Here is an 18,535-nt window from a genome sequence, read left to right on the forward strand (position 1 = left end):
GACTCGTTCAAGGTCTCTCCATACCGGATCGCCCGACTCCTGTCTCAGGCTTTTTCTCTGCCAATCTCTCCGGCTTTCTCTTCTGCGTCCGCGTCCTTCCACGTCCACTACGGAGACACTAAGTGCCAACACCAGCGGGGTCTCGGGGGGGTTCCCGTTTAGGGGAGGCCCTTTCAAAGCTGCTCCCACCCTGACGGTGCCCATGCGAAGATGGACAGGCTGGCAGCGCCAGTGCGGGAGACGCTGCGCGCGGGACTCTACTGCACCCCTCGCGGTCCCTGAATTCTCCACTTGGTGGGTCTCAGGCAGAGGCCAGCGAGGGCAGGGGTGCGCGCGGCCAGGAATCCGCGGAGATCCTCAGGGAGAGGGTTACCAGTATCAAGAGGCGCGCTTCCCCTCGCCAAGCCCCACCCCCAGGTGACCTGGCGCCGACGCCTGGGCGGCCCTGGCCGTAGAAGGGGATTGGTGCGTCAGGGGAGTAGGGGGACGGCTTTGGGCGCCGAGAGGATAAACGTGCGGCGCGTCGGTCTCCGAATGGGGTTTCTGCGCGCGGCGCTTCGGGTACTTGCCACGTGGTGCCCTAGCTTTCGTGGGGCTCCAGGTCGCGTGCCGCAGGGCAGCATCTCTGGGTGACTCCATCGAAAGGTCAGTGCGGAGGTGGCCAGAGGTTTTCCCGATTGCTCTCCTGTGGAGCTGAGCCCTCTTTGGGAGCGGAGGCCTACGTCTCGGGGTCCTCAGCCACGGCTGGCCGGTTCGGTGTGACCCAGGCGCGGCGCAACATACTATGTGCTCCTGGGCGTGAGCGCGGGTCCCCAGCAGTCTCCGCAGAGCTGGGAGGGATGTGAGTGTCGGGGCTGGGGACCGTCGGGGCTCTGCTGGGGTCCGCAGGGCGCGATGCCCTGTCCCTTCTACTTTTTGGCGTCCTTTCTCCCCCTTCCACTCCCCGCGCCCCCGCCAGCGAATAGGGGTCGGCGCGGCTGTTTTCATAAAACCCGTTTATCTAGTCATCCCCCCCTTGAAGAGTGGGATCCCATACCCCTTCCTTAGAGAGTCATGCTGAGGCTAGAGACCCGTGTGCGGTCCAAGTCCCCGCGTCTTCTTGGGTTCCCTCCTGTCGCCCGCTCTTTCTGAGAACCTCTGTAGTTCACGCTTAGAGCTCTGGGATTTTTTCAGATCATCACCACCGTGTAAGTCCAGACATTACCAACTCGTAATGGAGTCTTCACATTGTGCAGTTTGCTAAATGTTTTTCATAGATTGATTTTATTAAATTCTTTCAATAATCGAATTTGGTGGTCCTATCATTGTCCCCTTTCCAAAGATGGAAAAACTTGAGGTTTAGCAAGGTAGTGAACGCAGGCTCACACAGCAGGGGGGTGCAGTGCCTGGCCGTGAACCCCACAGGCCCTCTCCTCCTGGAGAAGGAGGAGAACCCGCGCTGGACCGAACGGAGGGTGGAGGGGAAGATGCCCCCTACGCAACCAGCCGAGGGTTTCCCGTTTGTTTTTTCTCTTAGGTACCTGATCGCGTCTGTTCTCTTGAGGGAGTAGAGTGGGAGTGGTGGAAAGAGGGTTTGAAACTCAACGAACCGGTTTCCTCCCCCTCTTCTCTTGATAGTTCGTATCTTCTTGACTTTGGGCGGGTCAATTCATCCTGTGAAGTGGAGAAACGATCCTAGCTTCAGGATTACTGTGAAGGTTAAATAAGAGTTCAGGAAAGCAGGTATTTGTCAACCCTGGGTAGTTATAAGGTGCCTGATATTCTCTTGGGTCATTACTATGTATTAAGAGGACACATGTTTTATTATTTAATGAAGTAGAAGGTTTAAAGCTGAGATTGCCTTGCAAATGTGTTTTTATAAAAAAGCATTTTGGTCCTTAAAGCAGAATGAGAGGTAGGAGAACTCAGGGGAAATGAAGGCGATCCAGGACAGCAATGCCCTTTAGAAGTGAGAGAGGGCAGTGGGGCCGGCAAGCTTTTGTCAATTAGGCAATAGCTGATCTTTTGTGAAAGCAGTTTCAGTGAGTGCAGAGCAGGAAACCTCACTTTGAGGTGAAAGGATTAGAGTTTGGAGCAGCCGACCATTCCTGGTATCCTCTGAGACTGGCAGAAAAGATAAAGGTAGTGGGAGAACAGTAGGTTCAATGGGTTTATAAAGTGGAGAAAAAAGAACTGATTGAGGGTTCAGTGGGACAAGGGTGTAGTTGTTTGGACAAAACTGGGGTCTGGTAGGCACCAAATTGAACTGTAAAGTCTCTGGGGATAGCACTGATCTTCATTAGGTGAATTTTCTAGCTTCTCAGCAATATATGTATAGACCCCTAATTTAAATTTTATTTCAAATTTGTTTCAATCACATAACAAAATTTACCATGTTAACATTTATAAGTATACAGTTCAATAATCGTATGTTCACATTGTTATGCAGCAGATCTCAAGAACTTTTTCATCTGGCAAAACGGAAACTGTGCCATTTAGTTAAACATTGAGATCCCCTTCTCCCGCCTTTGGCTTTCTCTCCACCCACTCTACTTCCTGTTTCTATGGTTTTTGACTACTTTAAGTGACCCATAATTCATGAGTGGAATATACAGTATTTGGCATTTTCTGACTGACTTATTTCACTTAGTGTTATTTATGTCCTCAAGGTTCATCCATGTTGTGGCATGTGACAGAATCTCTTTTTTCAAGGCTGAATAATAGTCCGTTGCATGTATATAGTATATTTTCTTTATCCATTCATTTATCAGGGGCTGGATACTTTTAGCTTCATGCTTAATGTGCTGGAAACATTACTTAAATCACCCTTATTTACTACCTGTATGACTAAGAATGGTTTAAAGCTAGAAATTTGGGATGATCACAGGACAGAAAGCTCATTAAAGGAAAGTAATGGTACATCCTGAGGGAAAAGGCCTATTTTCTTGGTCTTTAATATTTCAAATTGGAGCTTTTTTATTGTTCCTGGAACAATTATCTATCTTCAGAGCAATCACAATTAAAGTAAGCCCCTCCCCCCCAAACTGAAGTAATGTTTTCTGAGAATAGAGACTTTCTATTTTCTGTGTTGTGGACAGACCCTTGACATTCCTTTTCTCCTTCCCATCTGCCTGTTTGACATAGTGTTTGGTGAATACTGACATGCACCAGGCACTGATAAGAACGGCTCATCAGAGCTCATAGCTTTAAAAAGAGGTGGCCATGTTGTCTCCTGGCACCTGAAACCAACACGTCTAAAACCAAACTCATTCATACTCCTTCGTGTAGCCCATCCTTACTGTAGCATAAGTTATAGACCTCGGTATTGTCCTCATGATGCCTTCACCGCCACCCCCCACATCCTAACAGTTCCAGCCAGTTGAGCTCTGAGTCTATATCAACTTCACCCTATTAGTGATGTCACTACTGTCTTAGAGTTCTGCTGTGGTTAATACGGAGGAGGACATAAGCCAGGAGATGGGAGAAGTTGTATAATTACCACCTGGGAGAGGCCTGGTTAGGGATATGTTCGCTTATTTCTGGAGCAGACTGTGTTGCCCTTTTCCATCCCTTTGCAGTTGAAGTAAATCAGGTGTTTGGGAGAGAATGTCCGTGGTCTGTCATCTGGTCTTTAAGGAGGGACTGAATCTTCTTTGATAGTTTCCCTCTATAAATTTAATAACTAGCTTGGCAAAGCAAGTGTTACTTGAGAACAGTTCTCAAAGTGTGGTCCAAGGTTCTCTAAGACCTTGCATAGGTCTGTGAGGTCAAAACTATTTTTAAAATAATAAGATGCCATTTTCCTTTTTCATTCTTTCTCTCACAAGTGTAGAGTGGCATTTTCCAAAGGCTGCATAACTTGTGACGAGCTTTTCCCCTGAAGGCTATGAAGCGTGTGCTTGTGTAGTGTGCTTTTAATCTTCTAAGGGTAGTAGTAGGCTCAGAGTACAGATATGTGCGTTTTCAGAGATGAACTCGGTTTCTTCTTAGCACTTCTACTGGGCACTTACTAAGCTACCTTCAATTATACCTGCTGTCATCTCTGACCCCATTTTTTTAAAGAAGTTGTTACTTTGAAATTCCTAAGTTTTCCTGGTGTCTGTATGGAAAAAGAATAGAAAGTGCACTTTGTAGTCTTGATTTAAAAAAAAACTACTGAATTTTCAAATGGTGTAATAATTCTTTCAATATTTATTAATTTATAGATTTTATATTTAAACATAATTATTGACTTAAAAGGAGGATATTAGAAGAATAATTTTTCTACTCAAAGCTATCCCATACACATCTATAAATGCTAGGAAAAAATGAAAAGAGAAATGACACATCAGAGTGCCCTGACTCACGGGAGGGAGGAATTTAAACAAAGAAATGAGCAAAACTAAATAAGGAAAAATATGAATGCTTTCCTCAGTTTGATGGATGTTAGAATTTTTCCTTGTGAAACTTGGGCTATAGAACCTTTTAGAATAACTTGTGTTGACATTAACATTGAGACCGTCCATTCAGAGTCATTTAAAGAAAAACAAATTGAATGGCTTAAATATAGATATGACAAGCTCTTTAAAAGCCAAAGATTATTTATTGCAGCTTTCCAAACTAGAAATGAAAAAGAAAGCTATTGGAGCATCTAACAGAATAAGTTATCAAATTGCAGCAGCTGAAGAAACACACAATAAAGCTTTGTTTGGATGAAAAAGCATCTCACTGCCCCTTTTTAATAATGCAGAAACTTGTCACATTAAAAAATATGAACATGAAGACTGAGTTAGTATTTTAACAGAAGTGTATTTTTGCCTTACAAATCAAAACAACAAAACAATCATCTTTTTAGTGAATGCTGGGCAGCAAACACAAGTCAGGTCAAAGTATTCATTGTAGAGTAATTTTTGAATTTCAGGGTTTATTCTGGAATAAACTATGTTGAGTTGGTAATCACCACACTGTTGTCATGTCCCAGGGAGGTGGGAGGGAGTTAAACAGAACTTTGCCAGCTTTACTTAAGAATACTCTTTATAATACAGAATAAATGATGAATTTTATTAAATCTTGACCTCCAAGGACATACCCTTCTAGCATCCCTGTGGTGAATGAGGCACTTGTTCCATGTGGAGTACAATGGCTGTCTTGAGGTAAAGCGTTTGTGATTAGGTTGTGATCTAAATTGACCACTCCCCCCCCTCCCATTTTTTAGTTCAAAGAATGACAGACAAACTATGGTTATTCATACCTGGATCATTGGAATACATTTTCAGAAGATTATATTTCCTTTTCGTTTTCTATCTTCTGGAGTTTAGGGATGACAAGAAAGCTGCTAGCTCTGGTATTTAGTATTAATTACTGTTATCGGTTCAAGGCACTGAATTGAGTATGGCAATAGGCTAAAGTCAGATCTTAAACAGGAAATGTCTTCAACTGTAGTTACCTTTTCTCCTTTCATATATACCATACAAGATGGTTAGATCTGGGTTAGCTCTTTTTTTTTTTTACAGAGACAGAGAGAGAGAGTCAGAGAGAGGGATAGATAGGGATAGACAGACAAGAACAGAGAGAGATGAGAAGCATCAGTCATCAGTTTTGCGTTGCGACACCTTAGATGTTCATTGATTGCTTTCTCGTATGTGCCTTGACCGTGGGCCTTCAGCAGACCGAGTAACCCCTTGCTCAAGCCAGCGACCTTGGGTCCAAGCTGGTGAGCTTTGCTCAAACCAGATGAGCCCATGCTCAAGCTGGCGACCTCGGGGTCTCGAACCTGGGTCCTCCGCATCCCAGTCCGACGCTCTATCCACTGCACCACCACCTAGTCAGGCAAGGGTTAGCTCTTTGAAAGGAGTGGGGCACCAGAATTGGCTCTGAAGGTTCATCTGCCAGTTCTGTTGAATGTCTTACAACTGACAGAGGTGTAGGCCATGGAGGGTGGGAAGTTTGTGTTAGAACCAGCAGAGCAAGCTGTGTGGCTCTGATTTACTCTTGTGACATGCTTGCCTGGTCATTAGGTCATTAGGGATGGAAAGGGAGAAGTGAAAGCCCTGCACACATTGTCTAGTCTCAGTCCACATGTGGTTGAACCACCTTGACCTCTTGAGGCTAGAACTGATTTCATGGTCAGTCAGCGCTAAAGCCAGATTGACGTGAAATATATATACTATATATGATCTGGGCAGAAAGGAGAAATTGTTTTTTCTGAATGATCCCTTCTAAAGGGATGGCATTCAAAAAAAATTAGTCACATCTTACTAAATATTGCTGGGGGCCTTTTTCTCCTAACCATGTGCTTTTCTAGTCTGGTTCATTCTAAAGGGAACATCTGAGTGTCACAGGACCTGTTTGTACTCTCCGAGGGTACAAGGACAGGGTAATATAACAGTTACAGTTGTTAAGAGTTAAATCCTTCTCCAGAATTTATTGACTTGGTGTTTTCTGCTAGGAATGACTCTAGATATAGTAACATGCATGCTGATATTAGAGCCCAGTTGATGTCAGTGTTGTGTAATTCCAGTTCTAAATCTCCAGCCTTTGTGTGCCTGCGCTTTGCATGAGGAGTGGTGTATCCCCTTTCCACAGGGCCCTGCTCCCAGTAGCCTCTGGATTGGCACACTCAGCAGTCTCTTTCATTCAGTTCATGAATATAAAACACGGCCTTGCTCGGGAGCTGAAAATCTTCGTGTTAATATTACTTCAGGACTTTATGTTATGAGGATTTGTGAGAATAAGCGTTACGTAATGAGCTCTGCTCCTTTCCTTACAGGGTATTTGAAGAGAAAATGCCAGTCGTTGGGACGATGCTGAGGCGAGTCGCAGGCCAGATGGTGCAGAGCCTCGTCTGTGTCTGTGGGACAGCTGCCCTGCCCGGCCGGTTCCCGGGCAGCGCCCCTTGGCAAATCCCAGCACATGCCAACTTCCACTCTGCCTCCTTCTCTGAAGCAGACCGGCCACGTGTCTTAATTACAGGTTGAGTTTGTGGCTGGATTACTTTTTTCTTTCTGTGCAGCTTTGGTGTATTTGTTTTTGGAATGTCTGACATGGCTATCAACTAACATTCATCAGAAGCTACCTTTTCCACTCTTGGCTTCCTCCAGAATATTGCAAGTCTCGAATCTTTATTACATCACTGTGACCAGCTCTTGGTTTCCCTGGTCCCCCCCCCCCCCCAAAAGCTGCCATGGAATTCAGTTCCGCTGCCTTCTTAGGATTGGCTCAGGAGCGAAGGCTCATGCAGAGGGAGTGTGCAGGGGCGAGAGCACGGCTTCTGGAATCAAGAGCATCTTTCCTTGGCCAAACTCCTCAACCTAAATTCGGTGCCATTCATCCCAAGTAGTTGCTGCACTTTTGCGTGTTGGAGATGGAGAAGATAAGACAGGGCCTGCCGGGAGGAGCTCGCCCTCATCGTCTCACGTTGCCAGAGATCACAGTGTCAGCAGACTTGCTGCCTGGTCCTCCTTACCTCTTGTACACCCAACACCTGATTCTGTACCTGCCTCACGCCAAACCTCACTCCCATGTACTTCCAGCCAATCCAAGCCCACCTCTGATTTGATCGGCATGCTTTCTTTCCTTCTTGCCAGGGTTTCTTCCCTTGGCTTTTGGTCATGATCCTTATTACATTCCTGAGAGAGAGAGAGAGAGAGAGAGAGAGAGAGTGTGTCTGTCTTTCACTGCCTCCTCTTTGCCCGTTTTGAATGGGTTTCAAGTGTAGTCCGGTCCCCTCAGCACTTTTCTCTCTGAATTGCCCAGCTTGTTGTCTCTGTTTTAGTCCTGCATTCCTCCGCTAACGAAGCATCTTCCAGGGCCCATGTGGCCACCAGTGGGCCTGGTTTAGTCCCATGTTAACCCGTGCTTACAAGAAATCCCACTTTCTGTATCTTCCTGCCGCATTCATTTCTGCCAAATGAAATTTTTGGTGTCTCCAACAGTGTCCTGAGCCTCCCAGCTCTCTCATATCTATCAGTGGCGTTTTTAATGCCATTTTATCGATTTTAGTGCCTCCTTATTGATTCAGTTATCGGCCCTTTTTTTCAGATGACTTCTACATTTGTCCCCCACTTTCTCCTTTCACATCTTTCACATCTCCAGTTCTGAATGAGGATGTGGTTCTGGAAACCCCCCCGCCCCTCCCAGAACGGACTATGATATTTATCTTTGAGTATTTTGGCACCTGTAGCAGACAAGCTTCAGAGCCCAGTGAATAATGAGGGCAAGGCTAGGAGTGAATTCCTGGCCCCCGGAGCTAGGAGTTTGTCCGGCTCTCTTGTGATTTTTCTCCTCCTATGCTTTCTTCCCTTCAGCCACTTTGTGCTGGAGAGAACTTAGTCTCTGAAACTAGTATTACCTGTATTGATTTCTGTCCTTGCTTGGAGGAGGTAATTCAATTCTATCAGGCCAGCCTGGGGCTTTACCTAATTAGCTAAGATTATAAATATAGTATTCCATAATTACATTCTGGGAATAATGACATTGGGTAGGTTTGGATTAAAGTTTTACTTTTCTTTCCCCTTTGTCTAGGGGGTCTTGGCCAGCTTGGAGTGGGGCTTGCTAACTTTTTGAGGTAAGAGCCCTGAAAGTTTAAATTTAAAATCTGAGTTCTTCAGTATGGCAAGTTTGTCTTTGGCACCATTTAACCATTTAAGACTCTCTTCTCTTGCCCCTAACTATTTTTAAGATGCCGTATCTAAAGGGGCTGTTGAGAGGACATTTCATGTTGCCTCTTAATAGCATAGACACTGTGACAGATCTCTGACTCAGCGTCTCCCACACTTGTCCTTTGCCCCCTCTCTTCTCAATAGACGGAGTAAGACACGTAACTCCAAATGAGTCACTTGATCTTTAGATGTTTGGGAGCAGAGGAAAGTGTGTATAGAAACTGACAAGGAATAGCATGGGATTTGGAGAGAGTGGGTTGAAAGGTTAAGAGCCAGAAGAGATGAGGAAGGAGAGGTAAAAATTGGGGGGTACAGTGTAGACGTATAAGGAGGATAATGGGATGAGAGTAGGGACAGAAGACGGGGTCGTGAAAAGGTGGAGGGAGGCTTGTGTGTGGTCGGAACGGAAGGTGTGTGGGGTTGGGAAGGAGAGGGAGAAAAGACATGAAAAAAGGATTTGGCCCTGGCTGGTTGGCTCAGTGGTAGAGCGTCGGCCTGGCGTGCAGGAGTCCTGGGTTCGATTCCCGGCCAGGGCACACAGGAGAAGCGCCCATCTGCTTCTCCACCCCTCCCCCTCTCCTTCTTCTCTGTCTCTCCCTTCCCCTCCCACAGCCAAGGCTCCATTGGAGCAAAGTTTGCCCAGGTGCTGAGGATGGCTGTGTGGCCTCTGCCTCAGGCGCTAGAATGGCTCTGGATGCAACAGAGCGACGCCCCAGATGGGCAGAGTATCGCCCCCTGGTGGGCATGCCGGGTGGATTCCGGTTCGGGCGCATGCGGGAGTCTGACTGCCTCCCCGTTTCCAGCTTTGGAAAAATGCAAAAAAAAAAAAAAAAAAAAAGGATTTAGAGGCTGACAGGAAATTACCATTTCCTATTTGAAAGATTATTTTCCTATAACCAATTATACTGTAGGTGTACCGAGTCATGTGCATTGATTTTCTCTTCAGGAAGCGATTTGGGAAGGACAGTGTGATTTTGTCTGACATAAGGAAACCCTCTGATCACGTGTTCCATAGTGGTAAGAGATCATTAGCCTTGCTTCTGTTTTTATCTTTAATTTCCAATGTGCAATTAGAGGAGCAGCTCACGGAGTCAGTGTGAACAACAGCTCTTAACCAGGCTGTTCTACATCATGATGTTTTGTTTTGTTTTTAAACTCATTTCTCTCTCCCTTTAAAAATACGCAACTTTGTGTGTAGGGTTGGTGTGTTAACAGTGCAGACTGGAGCCAGCTGCCTGATTGTGATCATATTTCTTCCACTTACTCTCTGTTTGATCTTGGAATGTTCTTAACTACTCTATGCCTCAATTTCCTTGTTAGTAAAATGTATCTGCCTCAGCCCTGGCTGAATGGCTTGGTTGGTTAGAGCATCATCCTGAAGCACAAAGGTTGCTGGTTCTATCCCGGATCAGGGCACATAGAGGAACAGATCTCTGCACTCAGAGAAATCCCTATCTCTGTGTCTGACTCTCTTTCTTCCTTCTTCTCTCTCTAAAATCAATAAAATAAACTTAAAAAGAATGTATCTGCCTCAAAGGCCGTGGAAGAGCTAAATATATAGAAAGCCTTTAGAACAGTGCCTGCAAGTCTTAAGTCCTGTATAAGCATTTGCTATTATCAACTGAGAGGTGGTTGTAATTGGTGTTTCTTGCATAAGAAAAATGCTGAATAGTGTCCAAATGGTTCAGGTACCAAATTGGTACTAATAGAATTCACAAGGTGGGGGGGGGAGGGCCCTTTAACTTTTCAGACTCCAAACTTTGTCACTTTGTGGTTTCACCATGTTCCTTATAGGCCCATTTATTTATTCTGACATTTTGGATTACAAACATCTTCGAGAGACTGTGGTAAACCACCGCATCACCTGGTTGGTTCATTATAGTGCTTTGCTCAGTGCAGTTGGAGAAGCAAATGTATCCTTGGCAAGAGCCGTAAATATCACAGGTAAGTCTCTGAATCTTGCCCCAGATGACCTGTTTGTCAATTTTTCCAGTTCTTCAGTAAGAGATTTTTCAGATTGTGATCCTGTCTGTTGGCTTTAGGATTGCACAACATTCTGGATGTTGCCACGGAACACAATTTGAGATTGTTTGTGCCCAGCACGATTGGAGCTTTCGGACCTACTTCTCCCCGGAACCCAACCCCCGATCTCTGCACTCAGAGACCCAGGACGATCTACGGGGTGTCCAAGGTCCATGCAGAGCTCATGGGAGAAGTACGCATGGCTTGCCAATATGACTCAGTGTTTCCTTTTCTATTCTTTTGCATCAAATACCTACTGATTATCCTTGGTGGGACTTCTTCCCCCATCCCAGCCCACAGAAATGCTCATAAACTGATTGTTTGCCAAGCGGCAGGTACAGGTGGCTCCAGAAAAACTTCTCAGCCCTCAGCCATATGTTATCATTCTATACTTCCTAGAGGCCTCTCCAGTGGTGTTTGCTTCCTGTTTTTTTTTTTTTGTTTGTTTTTTTGTATTTTTCTGAAGCTGGAAACGGGGAGAGGCAGTCAGACAGACTCCTGCATGCACCCGACCGGGATCCACCCTGCACGCCCACCAGGGGTGACGCTCTGCCCACCAGGGGGCGATGCTCTGCCCCTCCGGGGTGTTGCTCTGCCGTGACCAGAGCCACTCTAGCGCCTGGGGCAGTGGCCAAGGAGCCATCCCCAGCGCCCGGGCCATATTTGCTCCAATGGAGCCTTGGCTGCGGGAGGGGAAGAGAGAGACAGAGAGGAAAGAGGGGGTGGTGGTGGAGAAGCAAATGGGCGCTTCTCCTATGTGCCCTGGCCGGGAATCGAACCCGGGTCCCCTGCACGCCAGGCCGACGCTCTACTGCTGAGCCAACCAACCAGGGCCTGCTTCCTGTTTTATTTGCTTCATTTTTCTCCCATTATTGGTAGTTATTGGTTGTAACTTTAAAAGTTTATATTATGGAAAACTTTAAACACCTTTTTTTTTTTTTGTACTCTTTGTCTTCATAATTCTATAGCAAATTTTAGTTGGTGTTCAATCCTTCAGCAGCTGATATGTCACAGTCATTGCTCTCTGGTCACTCAGTGTCCTCCCCTGTCCTCTTTCCTTTTTTTACCTTTTCCAAATGAGAGGAGGGGAGATAGAGAGACAGACTTCTGCATGTGCCCCAACAGGGATCCACTGACAACTCCTATCTGGGGCCATGCTCAAAACTGAACTATTTTTAGTGCCTGATGTGGAGAATCCACTGAGCTATCCTCAGTGCCCGGGGCTGATGCGCTTGAACCAATTGAACTATGGCTGCAGGAGGGGTCCTCTTTCCAATGTTGCATTGCAGGGACCTGCTTGTGGAGAATTGTGTAGGCTAATGAGCAGGGACCCCCTTCCAAAAAAGGTTGGAAATTCCCACTGTGGGCTGGTTTATTATTTACTATGTTGATGTATCCCCAGAATGGTGATTCTTTGAAGATTAAAAACTGAAGGGTTAGGTTATTTATTAAAGAGAAATGAGTGTCTCAGAAATTCTAGAGTCTTCTTTTCCTTAAGGAGAATTTTAATATAATCACATGAGATGGTATTTCAGGAAAAGGTTGTTATTTCTTTGTATTGCTCTTTCTGATTTAAAAGATTCTTTTTAAAGTAAGTTTTCTTTTTTGTAGTATTACCATTACCGGTATGGGTTAGATTTCCGATGCCTGAGATATCCTGGCATCATTTCAGCTGATTCCCAACCTGGTGGAGGAACAACAGGTAAATGTTTTCTGTTTCTTCTGTCTGTGAGATCAGCTTTCTGGAATGTAAGATAGGGAATGGTGGTGATGGATCTGCTGTCCTTTTAGCTGTGCGCCGACTGGAGTTTCTGCATCCTCTCCAGAAAGGGGATCTGAGAAGCTCACTAAACCCTATTGACTTACCCTTGCTAAGCTGGTATTGGAAATCCAGCTCAGGATTGGCCAGTGGGTGCACAGTGCTGGAATCAAACAGATAATATTTGAGAACAAATTTTTATTACCTACAGTGCAGGAAGACACCAAGTCAGAAATAGCCTCTTTGGATACAGGCTTCTTTTCTTTTTTTTTTTTCATCTAGTGAGAGGAGGGAAGGCAGAGACAGACTCCCACATGCACCCAGACCAGGATCCACCCGGCAAGTCCACTAGGGGCAATGCTCTGCCCCTCTGGGGCCCTTGCTCCGTTGTAACCAGAGCCATTTTTTAGCGCCTGAGGCGGAGGCCATGGTGCCATCCTCAGTACCATCTTGCCCAGGGGCCAACTTGCTCTAATCCAGCGGTTCTCAACCTGTGGGTCGCAACCCCGGCGAAGGTCGAACGACCAAAACACCGGGGTCGCCTAAAGCCATCGGAAATACATATAATACATATAAATATGTATTTTCCAATGGCTTTAGGCAACCCCGGTGTTTTGGTCGTTGGACCCCCACTGGGGTCGCGACCCACAGGTTGAGAACTGCTGCTCTAATCGAGCCTTTGCTGCAGGAGGGGAAGAGAGAGAGAGAGAAGTGAGAGGGGGAGGAATGGAGAAGCAGATGGGTTTTTCTGTGTGCCCTTACTGGGAATTGAACCTGGGATATCCACAGCCAGGCCGACGCTCAACCACTGAGCCAACTGACCAGGGCCCAGGCTTCATTTCTTACCATAGACAACTCTGTTAAAATGGACTCTGCATTGCATATTTAAAAGGAACATAATCATTATATTGTTCTTATTACTAATTTGGACACAAGCATGCATATTTGCTAACTCCTATATAGAAATCTTTCCCCTACGAGGGGTCCTGAGATGCAATATAAGAGTTACAACAAACTCTAGGGATTTTAAAAGAGGCTTTGGTTTTTGTTACTTTTGAAAAGCTTTCACCTTAGTGTGATGCTTCTCCCAATATGCACTGGGAAGCCCTGGGCATCCTTGAGATCCTTTCAGGGGGTCTATAAGGTCAAAACTATTTTCATATGAATACTAAGACATTGTTCGCCTGTTTCAGTCTCCTTGACAAGTGCACTGTGGAGCTCTTCAGAGGCTGCAAGGTGTGCGATGACGTGGCAACTGAATGCAGGCGCAGATGGGGGACTTCAGTTGTCTTCTGTCAAGCTAGACAGGAAGGAGGTTTTCAGAACACAAAACATGCCGTTCTTCTCACTAAATTTTTTTTTGTTTGGGAAATACATTCTTTTTCATATAAAATGTTATACCTATGAATGTATATTGTGGTTTGTCATTTTAAAATTTAATATTTTAAAAAATTTCTCAGTTAATTTCTGATATAGCATTGATATATGAAATACTGATAGACTTCACATTAATGAAACCTCTTTGGGGGGGGAGTCCTCATTTTTAAGAGCATTAAGTGGCTCTGAGACTAATATTTGATTTGAGAATGACTGCCTTAATTCAAGAGGCTCATTTGTGATTTCATTCTAAGAAGACCCACAGACAGGATTCTCTTTCAGACTATGCAGTCCAGATTTTCCACGATGCCGTGAAGAATGGCAAATTTGAGTGCAACCTGAAACCCAGCACGAGGCTCCCAATGATGTACATTGATGACTGCCTCAGGGCCACCCTGGAAGTCATGGAGGCCCCCGCAGAGTCCCTCTCCATGAGAACCTACAACGTCAATGCCATGAGCTTCTCCCCGGAGGAACTGGCCCAGGAGGTTCTCAAGCACATACCGGAATTTCAGATCACGTACAACGTGGATTCTGTTCGACAGGCCATAGGTTGGAACATCATTGCACACCCCTTAATGCTAAAACTAAGCTTCGTTCTGCACTGTGTGTCCCTTGGGGACATAAACCGTGGAGGATAAGTAGAGCATGGAGCCTCCCTGAGGGTCCTGACATATTTTGGAGAAGTTGCTGTTGAGCCAAAGCCCACAGAGGCTGTAGTTTGGGGAAATGATATCGAAAGTGGGTGGAGTAGTTTCATTCCAAATCAACAGCTTGTCAGCATTTCACCATTTTACAATTTCAACATAAAACAAGCAGACATAGCATGATAGCAGCCCTGGGTTTTCAAATGATGTGACTGTGCCACTCTGTGGCCCTGAGCACCTTTGAATATAATATTCCTACCCTAGAAGTTTGCGTGAGATTTTAATAGTGTGCCACAACTCAGTGTCCAATGTAGATGTGTAATACATACAATCTGCTCTGATCTAAGAGGGTGACTGTGTATGTGCATAATATACTGCTCACAAAAATTAGGGGATATTTCAAAATGAATATGATGATGAAGCATTTGATTTTTTTATTATTATTAAACGACCTCAGAAAAGCAAACAAGTTGTTCAATTATGCAAATGAGATGCAAACTCAATTATCTTGATTGAATAGCAAGTGACATATCAAATGCTGCTTTATTTATTTATTTATTTTTAATTTTTTCTTTACAAGGAAAGAGAGAGAGAGAGTCAGAGAGAGGGATAGATAGGGACAGACTGACAGGAACGGAGAGAGATGAGAAGCACCAATCATCAGTCTTTCGTTACGACACTTTAGTTGTTCATTGATTGCTTTCTCATATGTGCCTTGACCGTGGGCCTTCAGCAGATCGAGTAACCCCTTGCTTGAGCCAGTCACCTTGGGTCTAAGCTGGCTGGTGAGCATTTTTTTATTTTGCTCAAGCCAGATGAGCCCGCACTCAAGCTGGCAACCTCGGGGTCTTGAATCTGGGTCCTCGGCATCCCAGTCCAATACTCTATCCACTGCGCCACCGCCTGGCCAGGCAAATGCTGCTTTTTTTTTATCGCTTCATATTTATTTTGCAATATACTCTAATATTTGTGAGCAGTGTAGCTGCTCTGGTCCACTCAAAGGGATAGTTTCAAAGAGGAAGTTTCTTTTGCGGTACCTTGTATGATAGACCTTTGTATAAAGACTTCTAGATATTTTTGCAGCTCTGGAGCCTGAAAAACTTAAGCTACTCTTTCATATCTTTTCCTAGCGGATAGTTGGCCAATGAACTTTGATGACAGCAATGCTCGAAAGGACTGGGGATGGAAGCATGATTTTGACCTGGCAGAGCTGGTGACGACAATGTTGAACTTCCGTGGTTCTGATAGTCGAGTTGCCCGAGCTAACTGAAGGATGCAGAAGGAAGACTTCATGAATACTGGACAGCTCTCAAGGTCATAGACACGTAGGAACCTAAATTATCCAGAAAGCCTAATTGGACTAAATTGTGACAGCTCATATTGAACTGCTGGATGGAGAATCAAGTTATCTTGAACATTTTCAAAATGCTGTTGGTTTGGTGGTAGGACTTCTAAATCTTTGCTGTTTGCCCAAACCTGTCCAAACACATACCACAGAATGAAGGCTTAAGTCATAATAGTTTCCATTTTCTTAATTAAGATGAAGTGACTATTTCTGGGAAGGTGGTTGTATGTGACGTTTGTGTATAATTAAATTCAATTTAAATATAATTTCTAAGCCTCTATTATTCTCTTGAGTAGAGACCAAAGATTACATTTTAGAGACTATCAAAGATGATCTAATTTAAAAAGACTCTTTTATATCTAAACATAAAACATATTTTTTGGTATATTTATTAATTCAATGTTCATAATATTCAAACGATTTTAACACTTTAAAAATTATCAATTCTCATTTATTTTTCTATAAGAAGGTATATCTGTAGAAACTTAAGGATAGCAAAGATGATGTAACCAGTGAAGGGTAGCATCTCTTATTTTTGTTGCCTTCCTGTTAGTGAGCTAAGAGGTAATTAGCAAGAGTATAATTCTTTACCTGGTAATGTCTGTCCCCCCAGAGAAGCTTGTCTAAATATGTAGGTTTCTGGGGTCACCCCTTGAGGTTGACTCAATAAATGGGGATATGAATCTCAAAATGCTGCTGGTTGGCTTATCCAGCTCTGGCCCACTAGTTTAGACCAATTCCAAACACTATTTTCTAAAGAGAACTTTCTTATCAAAGCCTTTTTGTATATACTCTTAGATTGAGGCTTCGGAAGAGCTACTCTAAACCCTCTGAAGCTATTACTATATAAATATATACAGATTTACTTTTTTCCAGCTACCTCAGGATCTGCTACATGTGAAATAACTGGAAAGTGAAACTGCATAAATGAATCATAGGTGTATATTGGACAACAGCTGTTGAGGATTAAAAGGCATTTATATTGTATGGTTAGTGACAATGCTGTGTATTTGGAATTTTTAACTGCTAGGTTGATGTGATTATTATTATTATTATTTTTTTTTTTGAGGCATAACTGGATTTAAAACCTGTTTAACTTTTGTCCTTGGCCAGGTAGCTCAAGGTTGTGGGTTTAATCACTGGTCAGGGCACATTACAAGTCAGCAATGAATGCATAAATAAGTGTTTATCTCCCTCTTTTTCTAAAATCAATAAATAAAATATTTTAAAAACCTATTTTACTTTCAACTGGAGACCTTGTAGATATTTGAATTATTTAATACTTGTGCTGTAGTGTCTGTAGATTTGCCTGTTCTGGACATTTCATGTAAGTGGAACCACACAATATGTGATTTTTTTGTGAGTGGCTTTTTAAATTTAACAATGTTTTTAAGGTTCATCCATGTTGTAGCATGTATCAGCATTTCATTTCATCGCTAAATAGTATTCCATTGAATGGATATATACCACATTTTTTGTTTGTCCATACATTTGTTTGTCCAAATATTGAGGGACATTTAGTTGTTTGCACTTGTTTGTTATGAATATGCTATTATGAATATTTGTGTAAATAATGGGATTTTGAAGCTCACTTATTTCTTAGTGTTCGCAGTTTGAAAAACAAATCTTAAGCTCTCTTAATTTATTCCCAGGTATCGTAAAGGAAAAAATTGATTTTTTCCATGGGAAGGGAAGAAGCAACTGCCTTGAGTGACTGTTCCCCTTAGACTCTACCCTTCTAGTATTTCCACCAGGTTCCTTGGGTGACCTTGTAATTGGAGCCCTTTGGAGAGATTTGTTCTGAAATGGCTATAGATTTTATGAGTCTATAAGTACACTTCCAGGAGAACCTCAAAGGAGCATAAAGGAACAATGAAAGCTCTGAATTATAAGGATGATTCTTACTCACTGACATCCTTGCATTCTAATTAAGACTAAAATTGGAGCTGCCCTTTCTATCTAAACACTTTCTATCTGGTACACATTTTGGGATCCCAGGAGATGACTCCACATTTTACTATAAAAAGATTTCCTTTCTTGGGAGAAATGGTTTTCATGGTTAATTTAGAAATGATCTGAAGAAGGGGAAAGTGTGAGTTTAACCACAAAATTATTTTTTTAATTTGAAATAAGAAAAGGAAGAATACAAAGGTTGACTTTGCTCTGATGCTTTTCATCCTGAAGATTTCCACAGACCACCAATGTAGTTATTCTGCTAATGTGCTTTCTGTGTTGCAGTACCCTGGTGTGCCATTGCACCGTCCCACAGAACAGCACAGCCTAATGGCTGCCTGCAAGATTACTGTTTAAAATCGAGAAACAGTCCTTGGGCCACAAATATTATCACACTGCTTTGGACACTTACTGTGGATGGCGGTGTATACTAACAGTTGCTTAGGCCAGATTGACAATTTGTTATTGTATTTTATGGTAAGGGTATGAATGTCTTAGAAAAACATTAAAAATGTTTTTATTAAGAATTTAAACAACTAAAAGATATATAATGAAAAAAAATTTGTTGGCCCAGCATGTAGATGTCCTGGGTTCGATTCCTGGTCAGGGTACACAGAAGTGCCCATTGGTTCTCTACCCCTCCCTCTCTCACCTCTCTCTCTCTTTCTCTCTCTCTCTCTCCATATATATATATAATATATACATCTTATCTCTTCCCCTCCTGCAGCCAAGGCTCCATTGGAGCAAGTTGGCCTCGGGCACTGAAGATGGCTCCATGGCCTCCGCCTCAGGTGCTAAGAAGAGCTCAGTTTCA

At 43.7% G+C, this 18,535-nt stretch overlaps 1 protein-coding gene across 3 annotated transcripts; it reads left to right on the plus strand.

The window, feature by feature from the left end:
• The first annotated feature begins 503 nt into the window (after positions 1 to 503).
• LOC136337550 (L-threonine 3-dehydrogenase, mitochondrial) lies at positions 504 to 17,194 on the plus strand. 3 transcript variants are annotated; one of them, XM_066278883.1, is made up of 10 exons: positions 521 to 645; positions 1,618 to 1,722; positions 6,728 to 6,930; positions 8,482 to 8,524; positions 9,565 to 9,635; positions 10,413 to 10,562; positions 10,661 to 10,833; positions 12,252 to 12,342; positions 14,059 to 14,328; positions 15,554 to 17,194. In XM_066278883.1, the coding sequence occupies exons 3-10, from the start codon at positions 6,744 to 6,746 to the stop codon at positions 15,691 to 15,693; spliced, it is 1,125 nt and encodes a 374-aa protein (XP_066134980.1). In that variant the 5' UTR covers positions 521 to 645; positions 1,618 to 1,722; positions 6,728 to 6,743; the 3' UTR covers positions 15,694 to 17,194. The 3 variants fall into 3 exon arrangements, with proteins under 3 accessions (XP_066134971.1, XP_066134980.1, XP_066134988.1); XM_066278891.1 differs by lacking the exon at positions 521 to 645 and adding an exon at positions 823 to 841; XM_066278874.1 differs by lacking the exon at positions 1,618 to 1,722 and having other exon boundaries at positions 504 to 645.
• The last annotated feature ends 1,341 nt before the right edge of the window (positions 17,195 to 18,535 follow it).

The sequence above is a fragment of the Saccopteryx bilineata genome, chromosome 1, assembly GCF_036850765.1.
Source record: "Saccopteryx bilineata isolate mSacBil1 chromosome 1, mSacBil1_pri_phased_curated, whole genome shotgun sequence".
In the NCBI taxonomy this organism is placed as follows: Eukaryota; Metazoa; Chordata; class Mammalia; order Chiroptera; family Emballonuridae; genus Saccopteryx; species Saccopteryx bilineata.